An 11,639-nucleotide genomic window follows, 5' to 3' on the forward strand; every position below is an offset into this window, starting at 1 on the left:
GTGGCCCGGTGACCCCGAGGGAAGCAGGAGCCTGGGAGCTTCCTGCCAGCACTGCAGGGCCAGATAAGCCCTCGCTGGGGCCAGTGGCCCCCTGGCCTCTGGCACGGCAAGGCCTGACACAGCAGATGGGCAGGGCTGGGCCTGGGACCAGGGACACGGGGCCAGTCACACCCTGGGGACAGGATGGGCCTGGAGAGCTCCTGGCTCTGCTCCTGGAGCCTCCCAGGGATCCACAACCAAGGTGGCCCTGCACCCTACGTGGTGTCCAGTCTGGGTGCCCTGAGCCCCTCCTGGGGTTGGGGACAAGCGTGGGGTCCTCAGGAGCTGCTGCTGGCCCCTGTGGGGTGGGTGATGAGCAGCACCACCCAGTCCTGCTCTGTGACAAGCCACAAATCGCTGGTGCTGCTCCGCGACACCCCAAGGGCCACCAGCACCACACTGCCAGAGCTGGTGTCCGGGGACCACAGTGGCCACCCTGCTTTGGAACCCCCAAAGTCACAGCAGGGTGGTCACCACCAGCAGGTCTGGACCTTCCTGGGGAGCCACCAGCTGCCATGTCCCCCTGGGCCAGCAGCCCTGAGGTGAAGGTCCCTGGCCACGGGGCACTTTGGGCTCCAGGACACCTCTGGAGGGGTCCCAGTGGCTATAAGGGGTACAGGACATTGGCACTCGGCCTCAGCTCAGCTCTTCACTGCTCCCACCCCTCCTGGGACCCCCAGAGCCTCCCTCCCTTGGGCCTGGGAGCCTGAATCCCCCTGCACAGATGACCAGACGTGGTGGGCTCAGCTCCGTTGGTCTTTACTGGCTGGAGAGGACATGCAGGGGTGGGGGCCACGGTGGCCTGGGCTGGGGGCACAGCCCTGTCCCACCCTGGGGACATCAACACGAGCTGTGAGCGGTGCTGGGGCCAGCTGGGGACCTTCTCCTGCCCTGAAATAGGGCTTGTGGTGACAAACTGCATGTCCCCGAGTCGTCTCAGGGGTGGAGAGGTGAATATGGCCAAGGCAGTGATGATGAGGCCATGAAGAAAAGAGGGGAAGATGATGAGGGAAAAGGATGTGAAAGCCAAGAGGAGGAGAGAAGACAAGAGAAGGAAGAGGCAGCCCAAAAGAAGAGAGGAGAGAGATGAGGAGGAGGATGACAAGAATAGCAAGAAAAGGAGGAGAAGACAAGATGAGAAGGTTACGATAAAGAAAACAAGTGGAGAAGACTGAGGATGAAGAGCCCAGGAGGAGAAGAACCGGGTGCTCTCCAGCCCCATTCCCAGCTCTGCTCTGGCCACCACTGCCCGGAGCACGCGCTGGCCCCTCCTGGGGAGCTGCTCCCAGGGCATGGGGACACCCCGGCACCCTTGGGCCTGGCTGGGGCTGGGGGCTCCTTGCGGGGCCCACCCCAATGCCAACAGTCACCAAGTGCAGAGGTCCTGGCCACCCCAGCTCTGTGCCCATCACCAGGCCGGGTGTCCCCACTCAGGTGCCACCTCCACCCTGCCCAGCAGCTCGGGGATGTCCCCAGGGGCTGCCAGGGCCATCGACCCCTCACGGCCACGCGTTCTCCTCCAGCCCCTGGCGCTCCCGCGGGGCCCAGGGGTTCTCCAGGAGGGAGGGGATGCTCTGCACGCCCCCCCAGGCCCTGGGGCTGCCGTTGGGGGCCCGCTGGGCGCCCGCCCCGTACCCCCGGGGCGTGGGGATCCGGGAGGGCGTCTTGTGGGGCTGCGTGTCCAGCCGGGGCTTGGCCCAGGCCCGCGGCGGGGCCGCGGGGACCCCCGGCCCGGGGCTCTCCTCCGTCTCCATCAGCTCGTCGTCCCCGGTGGCCCAGTCGGTGTCGGAGCCGGGGTTCCCCGCGGTCTCCCGGTTGTCCCAGGAGGCCGGGAAGCAGCAGCTCTCGTCGGAGGAGCTGGAGAAGGTGGAGCGGCGCCGCGCATCCGCCACGGTGGGGTCGGACGGCAGCGGGGGGCACCCGCCGTGGTTCCCGGTGTTGTTCCCGTTGTTGTTCCCGTCGCTGCCCCCGCCCCGCCGCCCGTCCTCGGCGGGCAGCCCGTGCTTGGCGAAGACGTTCAGGGAGGAAGAGGAGGATGAGGAGGAGCAATAGGCCGAGTCAGCGGCGGCGGGGGGCGCGCTCTCCGTGTCCCCCAGCTGCTCCAGCAGCCGCGTGTTGGCCAGGAATTCCTCCTCCAGCCGCTGGAACAGCCGCTGCTCCTGCCCGGGCTCCAGCCAGCGCGGCGCCCGCAGCCTCCGCGCCAGCTCCTCGGGGTCCCCGGGGCCGGGCCGGGGGTCGCGCCGCGCCCCGGGGCTCCCCGCGGGGGACTCGGGCCGTGCCCACGAGTGCTGCCCGTCGGGCCGGCGGCGGATGAGCAGCAGCGGCGCGGGGCCGCGCCCGGGGCTGCGGGGGGCGCGGGGCGAGCCCGGGGCCGGCGGCTCCGCGGGGTCCCGGCGGGCCGGGGGGCGGCGGGGGCCGCTCTGCGCCGAGGCGGCCGAGGAGTCGCTGTCACCGGAGCAGCGCCGGGAGCGAGCGGCAGCGCGGGGCCTGCGGGCGGTGCGGGAGAGAGGGAATGAGCACCCTGGATTTCACCCCCAGGGCACCCCCCAACTGCTCAGCCTCCATGAACCCCCCATTGATACCCCCAAATGCACAGACTCCATGAACCCCCCATTGATACCCCCAACTGCTCAGCCTCCATGAACCCCCCATTGATACCCCCAACTGCACAGCCTCCATGAACCCCCCATTGATACCCCCAACTGCTCAGCCTCCATGAACCCCCCATTGATACCCCCAACTGCACAGCATCCATGAACCCCCCCATTGATACCCCCAACTGCACAGCATCCATGAACCCCCCCATTGATACCCCCAACTGCACAGCATCCATGAACCCCCCCATTGATACCCCCAACTGCACAGCATCCATGAACCCCCCCATTGATACCCCCATTGCACCCCCACATTGATATCCCCAATTTCACCCCCACATTGATACCCTCAATTGCACAGACTCCATGAACCCCCCCATTGATATCCCCAATTGCACCCCCGCATTGATACCCCCATTGCACAGCCTCCATGAACCCCCCCATTGATACCCCCATTGCACCCCCACATTGATACCCCCATTGCACCCCCACATTGATATCCCAGATTTCACCCCCACATTGATACCCTCAATTGCACAGACTCCATGAACCCCCCTATTGATACCCCCAACTGCTCAGCCTCCATGAACCCCCCATTGATACACCCATTGCACCCCGCATTGATACCCCCAATTGCACCCCCCATTCATACCCCGAACTGCACAACCTCCATGAACCCCCCCACCATTGCACCCCTCATTGCACCCCCACATTGATACCCCCATTGCACCCCACATTGATACCCCCATTGCACCCCTCCTCGTGGAACCCCCCCGTGCCCCCCTCCTCACTGAACCCTGCCCATTCTCCCCCATGGCACCCCCCGTTCTTTCCATTGCACCCCATTTCCCTCCCCACTGCACCCGTTCATTCTTCCCCCTTTACCCCCATTCCACCTCACTGCACCCCACATTCCCCCCCTTAAACCCCATTTCCATCCTCACTGCACCCCCGCTGAACCCCACATTGCCACTACTGAACCCCATTTCCATCCTCACTGCACCCCCGCTGAACCCCACATTCCCACCACTGAACTCCATTTCTCTTCCCCTTGTGCCCCCATTAACCCCCCCACTGAACCCCCCTGAACCCCATTTCCCTCCCCACTGTCCCCCATTTCCCCCTCCATTAAACCCCCACTGAATCCTCCCATTCCACCCTCGTTCTCCCCCCTCAGCCCCCCCACTGCACCCCACAGTCCCTCCATTGAACCCCATTTCCCCCGTTGCACACCCACTGCCATGAGCTCCCCCATGGCACCCCACATTCTCCCACTGCCAATCCCATCCCACTTCACACCCCACTGGACCCCCGTTTCCCCTACTGCCCCTTCATTCCACCCCCCATTCCCCCTTGTTCCCCCATTGCACCCCAGTGAACCCCTCCTGCCCCCATTGCTCCCCTCTATTGAACCCCACAAAATCCCACACACCCCATTCCCCCTTGCAGCCCGGCCCCCCTTTCCTCCCCCTGCTGCCCCCCACTATTCCCTTCCATTGATCCCCCAATGCTTTCCCCATTTACCCCCTCCCACTGCCCCTCCAGTCCACCACCCATCACCTCCCAGTGCCCCATTTCTGTCCCCATAGCCCCACACCCAACCCTCATTGTCATCCTCCATTTCCCCTTCCCTAACTGCACCCCAATTCCTCCATTCTTTCCTACTGCACCCCCATTTCACCCCAAATTCGCCCCCACTGCCCCCTCAGTACCGCTCACTGTGCCCCATTTTCCCCCACTGCACCCCCAGTTCACCCTCTAGTACCTCCCACTGCCCCAGTGATTCCCCCATTTGCTCCTTTCACCCCCCCACTGCCCCCCGCGATCTCCCCAGTGTTCCCCATTGCACCCCCCAATGTAGCCCAGTCACCCCATTGCACCCCAGCACCTCCCAGTGCCCCCAGTGTCCCTCCCTGCACCCCCACGGCCCCCCAGGTTTCTCCCCATTGACGCCCCCGTTCTCCCCGTCCCCTCCGTGGGGCTGAGCCCTCGCCGTGGGGTCTCGGCGCAGTTTTGGGGTCCCCCCGGCCGCGGGGGGGGCCGTACCTGGGCGTCCCCGCTCCCCGCGGCTCCGCGGGGCTCCTGGCGGGGCTGCCGGAGCGGAGCGGGGCTCCCCCCCGGGGGGGCAAGCCCTCCTGCTTGGGGGGCTTCGGGGGGTCCCCCCGGGGCTGGGGGCCCCGCTCCGCCCCGGCCGGGGGGGGCCGGGGCCGCCGGGGGGTGCTGGGGCTGGAGGCGCGGGACGAGGAGGTGCCGGCAGCGGCTTTTTGGGGGGACACGCCCGGGGCGCGGGGCTGGGGCAGGCGGTGAGCTGCAGGGACAGGGGGACAGCGCTCAGCATCCCCTCCCTGCACCCCGGCTTCCCAGCCGGGCTGTTCCCGGAGGTGCTGAACACCTCGGGAATTTGGGGAAACACCCCCCCACACACACACCTTTTCCCCCCTTCCAGCCTGATCAGTGGCCTGAGGAGCCCAGCCCCAGGGAAGGGAACCCATGGGAAATCAGGGAATGAAAGCCATGGAAAACCAAGGAAGGGAACCCATGGGAAATCAGGGAACAAAACCCCACAGAAAATCAGGGAATGGAGCCCCACAGAACAGAGCCCTGTGGAGAACCACGGGATGGAACGCCACAGAGAACCAGGGGAAGGGGCCCCAGGGAGAACCCAGGAATGGAACCCGTGGAGAATCAGGGAATGGAACCCCACAGAAGATTAGGGAACAAAATCCCATAGACAACCAGGGACTGGAACCCTACAGAGATCCAGGGAATGGAACCTCACAGGAGATCAGGGAACAAAACCCCACAGAGAACCAGGGAAAGAGGCCCCAGGAGAATCTGGGAACAGAACCCTTGGAGAGGCAAGGAACAGAACCTCACAGAAAATCAGGGAACAAAACCCCACAGAGAACAGGGAAAGGGGCCCCAGGGAGAACCAGGGAAAGGGGCCCCAGGAGAATCTGGGAACAGAACCCTTGGAGAGGCAAGGAACAGAACCTCACAGGAGATCAGGGAACAAAACCCCACAGAGAACAGGGAAAGGGGCCCCAGGGAGAACCAGGAGAACCCTTGGACAGCCAGGGAACAGAACCTCACAGAAGATCAGGGTACAAAACCTCACAGAGAACCAGGGAAAGTAACCCCAGGGAAAATCCAGGGAAAGGGGCCTCAGGGAGAATCTGGGAACAGAACCCCACAGGAGATCAGAGAAAAAAACCCCACAGAGAACCAGGGAAAGGGGCCCCAGGGAGAATCCAGGAACCCAAGGAGAGCCAGAGAATGGAACCCCACAGAAGATTAGGGAACAAAACCCCACAGAGAACCAGGGAAAGAGGCCCCAAAGAGAACCAGGAAAAGGAGCCCCAGGAAAAATCTGGGAACAGAAGCCTTGGACAGCCAGGGAATGGAACCCCACAGAAGATCAGGGTACAAAACCCCATAGAGAACCAGGGAAAGTAACCCCAGGGAGAATCCAGGGCAAGGGGCCTCAGGGAAAATCTGGGAACAGAACCCTTGGAGAGGCAGGGAACAGAACCCCACAGAGAACAGGGAAAGGGGCCCCATGGAGAACCAGGGAACGGGGCCCCATGGAGAATCCGGGAACAGAAGCCCTGGAGGGCAGGGACTGGAGGGCCGCAGCTCTCCGGAGCAGCAGCGTGCCGCGGCGGGCGCTGGCTGCGGGTGGCACTCACAGAGGGCAGCGCAGCGACACGGGTCGTGCTTGTCCAGGTAATGCTCCAGCGTGTCCCAGCCGCCGCCCACGCGCACCATGACGTGGCTCCGCAGCACCTGCGGGCAGCGCCGTCACCCTGGTCCCCAAAAGCCACCAAAGCCACCCCAGGAGCCCCGGCGCGGGCAGGAGATGCGGCTCTGGACCGCACCCACCTTCTCTGGGAGCGGGGCGAGGGGGGTTTGGGGGTCCCCGTGTGACGGGGGGACAGGGGGGTGAGGGAGGCTCTTACCCGCACGAAGATGAGCGTGTTGGAGTCGCCCACTTTGTACTTCCCCTCCGACACCTTGACCATGGGGAACTGCGAGGGGCAGGAGCAGCAGCCCAGGATCTCCCGCACCTGCCGGCACAGAGGGCAGCTCTCAGTGGGGCGGGGACGCCCTGCTATGGGGTCGGTGGGGTCCAGAACTCGCCTATAGGGCCGGTGGGGCAAAGACCCCCATTACAGAGCTGCTGGGGCACAGACCCCCCCATTACAGGGCCAGCAGGGCACAGAACCCCCCTATAGAGTCAGTGGGGCACAGACCCCCTGTTATAGGATCAGTAGGTATAGACCCCCTGCTATCGGGCCAATGGGGCCCCCAGTTATAGGGCTGGTGGGCACAGAAACCCTGCTATAGGGTCAGTGGGGCACAAACCCCAGTTATAGGGCTGGTGGGCACAGAACCCCTGCTATAGGGTCAGTGGGACACAAACCCCTGTTATAGGGCTGGTGGGCACAGAACCCCTGCTATAGGGTCAGTGGGGCACAAAACCCCGTTATAGGGCTGGTGGGTCATGGACCCTCCGCTACAGGACCGGTGGGGCACCCCTGTAGGGTCAGTGTGGATCCCCATTACGGGGCCAGCCCCTCAGACTGGCACCCACGAGGGGCCCTGTGTGCCCCCCATGGGGAGCAGCTGGGTGGGCTCGGGTGCAGCGGGGCCGGGGTCTCCTCCCACGGCTGGGCACCCCCGGGAGAACGGGCACAACTCTCTTCATTTGGGGTCCCCCCGCTGCGGGACCCCCGGCTGTGGGCACAAAACATCCCCCACCCCACTACTGCTGAACCACGGGGGATCCCCCCCAAATCCCCACCACGGGGCAGGACCTACATCCATCCACAGAAATGGGGTAAATCCCGGGGGTTTTGGCCTCCCTCTAAACGTGAAGGTGTGGCACGGGGGGGAGCGGAGCGGGAGGATTTGGGGGGCCGGGCAGGGCACCCCAGAGCTGTGGGGTGGCCGGGCGGTGCCGCTGGCTGCCAGCTGCCGGCTCTATCCCGGCCTGACGTCAGGGATTAAACCGGGAGCCGCGGGGGGACGCGGGGACGCGGCCGCATCCTGCCCCGGCCCGGGGCTGCGGGGGGACACGGCGCCGCCTCGCCCCGAAATCTGGGGGTTCTTTAATAATTCCGTGATTTTGGGGGGGGGGTCTTCCTGCAGCCGTGCCCATCACAGCGCTGAGAGGAAGGAAGGATGTGGTCGCTCCGGTTCCCATCCGGGTGACACGGACAGCCCCCGCTGGGGAAACTGAGTCACAGAGTGGGGGGTGGGAGGGGGGTGCAGTGACGGGGGGGGGGGGTCGTGACCCTGCTGCCACCCTGGGGGGGCACCTGGGGATGGGGGGGCTGGGTCCTGCTCCGCCAGGCTCCTCCCCGCCGCTGGCGCTGCCCATAAAAGCCGATGGCGAGGAATTACGCAGCCCGGAAAAATGCGGCCGGGGCTGGCAGCGCCCGGCCAGGGGGGCTTGGGGGGCAACAGCCACGGGGGGGGCCCCTGAAGCGGCCCTGGGCGGAGGGGAGGGGTCAGGATGCTCTTTAATGAGGGACTTAATGAGGAATTGGGGTTTCAATTAAAAAAAGGCTTAGGGAGTCAGGGGAGGGCAGAGCCCCCCTGTCCCCGCCGTGTCCCCCCCGTCCCGGGTTAATCCGCTGCCTCACCCGCGGGACGGATCCCGCACCCGGCTTTAATCCGCCCTGAGCTCCCGGCCCGGGGGGGTCCCCGCACCCCCCTTCTGACACCCCAAATTGGGGTCCCCATGTCCGTCCCTGGGGACAGCAGCCCCGAGGAGGGCAGGGGGAGTCCTGGGGTGGGGACCCCTGTGGGTCACCCCCTCTCGGGGAGCAGCTGGCAGGGCACAGGTGACACCCGTGTCCCCGCTGTGCTTGTGGTCACAGCCACCCAAAGAACCCCCCCAGGGAGTCAGGAGGCTCCGCGGGAGCCTGGGTGGGTGGAGAGGAGCTCCCGTAGCCATGGAGAGCTGGGATGGGTGGGTGGAGCACATCCCACGGACCACGGGGCTGGGCAGAACGACCTCCCAGGGGTCGCAGAGACACGCGGGACCTGCCAGGGACCTCAGAGTGCCCTGCTGGGTGGCCAGGCTGGGGGGACACAGACAGAACCTCCCAGAGGCCACAGAGACAGGGAGGACTCCCGGGGGCCAAAGAGATGGGTGGGACCCTCCACGGCCCTCGGCGGGTGGGCAGAGACAGGTGGGTGCTCTCAGTGACCACAGAGTGACCACAGGGTGGACATCAGGCCCTCCCAGGAGACAGAGGGCACCCCGTGGGGTGGGCAGAGAGGACCTCCCATGAAGCACGGAGCTCCCCGTTGGGCGGACGGGCAGGGCCTCCCGCAGAGCACCGAGCGCCCGCGGGGCGGCCAGCGGGGCCCGGCGGTGGCCGGCGAGGCCCTCACCCAGGCACAGGGCTCCCAGGGGAGCGCGTGTCTCACCAGCTCGTCCAGGTTCTTGAGGTCGCCCAGGGTGATGGGCCGGGCCCGGCCGGGGTAGGCGCCCGCCTGGGGGTCCCGGCTCTCCCGGCGCGTGCCCAGCGCGCCGTCGGCCATTTGGTCCCTCATCTCCTCCTCGATCTCCTCCTCCATTTGGATCAGCATGGGCGCCAGCATCCCAAACTTGGAGCCCCTCCTGGCCACCTCCAGCAGGCAGAGGACAAAGTTCTTCTCGTTCTTTTTCAGCACCAAGTCGTTGGTCTCGAACATCAGCACGTCCTGGATGCCCAGGTCCTGCCGGCACCACTGGATGAAGTTGGAGACGTTATCCCGGGCGATGAAGGAGCCGGGCACCACGTTCTTGGCCTGGAAGACCACCTCGTTCTGGGGCACGCGCATGCGGGCGGCCGCCTCGGGGTGCCGCTCCTGGAAGTCCAGGGCGGTGCGGTTGACGTTGTTGGCGTGGCGGCAGAGGTGACAGCCCGTCTCCAGGCTCTCCAGGAAGGTGTCCACCTGGATGTCCAGGTCGTAGAGGGTGTTGAACCACTCGGCCAGGTCCTCCTTCATGGCCTCCAGGTACTCCTCGCTGGAGCGGAAGGGACGGATGCTCTTGGAGGCGGCCGACTGGATGTGGCTGGGGTCGGCCATGGCAAGCTGCCTGCAGGGGACAAGGGGGGCTGTAACGGGCAGGAAACCCCCCAAAGTCCCCCCCAAAGCCCCCCCAAACCACCCACCAACCTCGCTGACCTCTCTGTGCCTCAGTCTCCCTCGCACATTACCCATGGGCAGGAGTGCTGACCCACTGCCACCACCACCCCTCCGGGACCTGCCTGATCCCTGCCAGGACCTGCAGCACGCCCACTCCCCGTCTCTGCACCCCGCGTGTCCCCCCCACAGCCCATGTCCCCTCACCCCATGGCCTCCACCATGTGTGTCCCCATTCTCCACGTCCCCCACTCCGTGCCCCCTCACCCTGTGACCCCTCCGCCCCCCAGGTTAGGGTCCCTTGTCACCCACGCCCACCCTCGGTGGGGCTGTGGCAGAGAGGGGACATCCCTCCCCAACCCCGCCCTAAAAGCTGCCCAGTCATGGCGTTGTCCTCCCCCCGGTGTCCCCGCCCCGGGAGCAGGTGACACCCCGAGGGATGGCAGTGCCAGGGGCAGCGAGCCCCCCTCTACCCTGGTGGGGTTCAGCCCTGAGGGGCTGCACGGGGTGGGGGGACTGGGGTCCCCAGCACTCAGCCATGGGGTGGGGGCTGCACCTGGGGGAGACCCCCCGGCCATCCCTGACCTGGGGCGGGGGTGCAGGAGCCAGCGATGGCTCAGCAGAGGGGTCACCCACTTGGGGGGGCCCCGTCACTCCACTGCCACCCCCAGCCCAGCCCCCCACCCTGGGAGGGTGTCCCTGCTGCTGAGGGGTGCCCCCCACCCTCGGAGGGGGTCCCCTCACCTGGGGGGTGGCACTGCTACCCTGGGGATGGGGGGACTGTGCTGGGGGGTGGTCCCCATCCCTCGGGAGCGGGGGATGCTGTCGGGGGGTGTCCCTTTCCCCCGGGGAGGGGGTGTCCCTGTCGCGGGGTGCCCTTCCCTCGGGGGGTGCTGTCCCTGCCGGGGGGGTCCCTACCCTCGGAGGGGGTGTCGGTGCTCAGGGGTGTCGGTATCAGGGTCCCCCTGTGCCCTGGGGGCGGCTGTCCGTCCCTGGGGGTGTCTCGGGGTGGGGGGGTCCCTCTGGGCGGTGGGGTCCCTATTGCGGGGGGCTCCAGCGGGGCCGGCGGAGGGGATCCGCACCTGCGGGGACACGGGGGGGACCCGGGCCCGGCGCCTCCCGCCGCCCCGCCGCACTCACCGCCGCCGCTCCGCGCCGCGCTACGGCCGGGCCGGGCCCGCTCCCCGCTCCGCGCCGGGCCGCGGCTCCCAGCGCCGGGGGGGCCCCGCCGCGGCCCCCGCCGCCATCGGCCGCGGGCAGCGGCCCGGGGGGCCCGGGGGGCGCCCAGCGAGGCTCGGCCGCCGCCGCCCCGCGGAGCCGCCGCCGCCGCCGCGCCCCGGCCGGGAAGTTGGAGGCGGCCCAGAAAGGGCCGGGACGGGGGCGGCGGCGGCGGGCGGGGACGGGCGGGGGGGACACGGACACGGACACGGGCACGGGCACGGACACGGACACGGACACGGGGGGGACAGGGCATGGCCCGGAGCGCGGCACAGACGCGGCCGGGGTGACACACAGCCACACTCGGTGACTCCCCCCACCCCCATTGATCTGCCTCCTCCTGCCCCCACCCTCCCTTCCCCGGAACTCATACCCTGTGGGGAAACTGAGGCACGGCGGGATGCACCGGGCAGCTCCGTCCCTCCCCTCCATCCCATCCTACCCCGGCCCGGGCCCGGGGGTCGCGCCCCCCGGGCTCCCGGGGGTGCTCTCAAGAAAGGCCAGCAATGGTGCGGTTACAAACAGCGGGAATTTTATTTAAAAAAACAACCGTCACAACCGTTCACAGCGTTACAGGCGGGGAGGCGGGGCGGGGGCGCGTTAAACAACCGGTTTTATTCTGGGGGAGGGGGGGAAGAAAGAAGT

At 67.0% G+C, this 11,639-nt stretch overlaps 1 protein-coding gene across 5 annotated transcripts; it reads right to left on the reverse strand.

Moving 5' to 3' along the window:
• Window positions 1-777: 777 nt before the first annotated feature.
• Window positions 778-11,502, reverse strand: GAS2L1 (growth arrest specific 2 like 1). Of its 5 annotated transcripts, none has more exons than XM_085592921.1 (6): window positions 11,368-11,502; window positions 9,075-9,729; window positions 6,593-6,700; window positions 6,323-6,419; window positions 4,680-4,941; window positions 778-2,526 (listed from the first exon to the last, which is right to left on the reverse strand). In XM_085592921.1, the coding sequence occupies exons 1-6, from the start codon at window positions 11,424-11,426 to the stop codon at window positions 1,539-1,541; spliced, it is 2,169 nt and encodes a 722-aa protein (XP_085449047.1). In that variant the 5' UTR covers window positions 11,427-11,502; the 3' UTR covers window positions 778-1,538. The 5 variants fall into 5 exon arrangements, with proteins under 5 accessions (XP_085449047.1, XP_085449046.1, XP_085449048.1 ...); XM_085592920.1 differs by having other exon boundaries at window positions 9,039-9,729; XM_085592922.1 differs by lacking the exon at window positions 11,368-11,502 and adding an exon at window positions 10,917-11,054 and having other exon boundaries at window positions 9,039-9,729.
• Window positions 11,503-11,639: the final 137 nt, after the last annotated feature.

Source organism: Lonchura striata, chromosome 15 (genome assembly GCF_050655825.1).
Source record: "Lonchura striata isolate lonStrDom1 chromosome 15, ASM5065582v1, whole genome shotgun sequence".
Classification (NCBI taxonomy): Eukaryota; Metazoa; Chordata; class Aves; order Passeriformes; family Estrildidae; genus Lonchura; species Lonchura striata.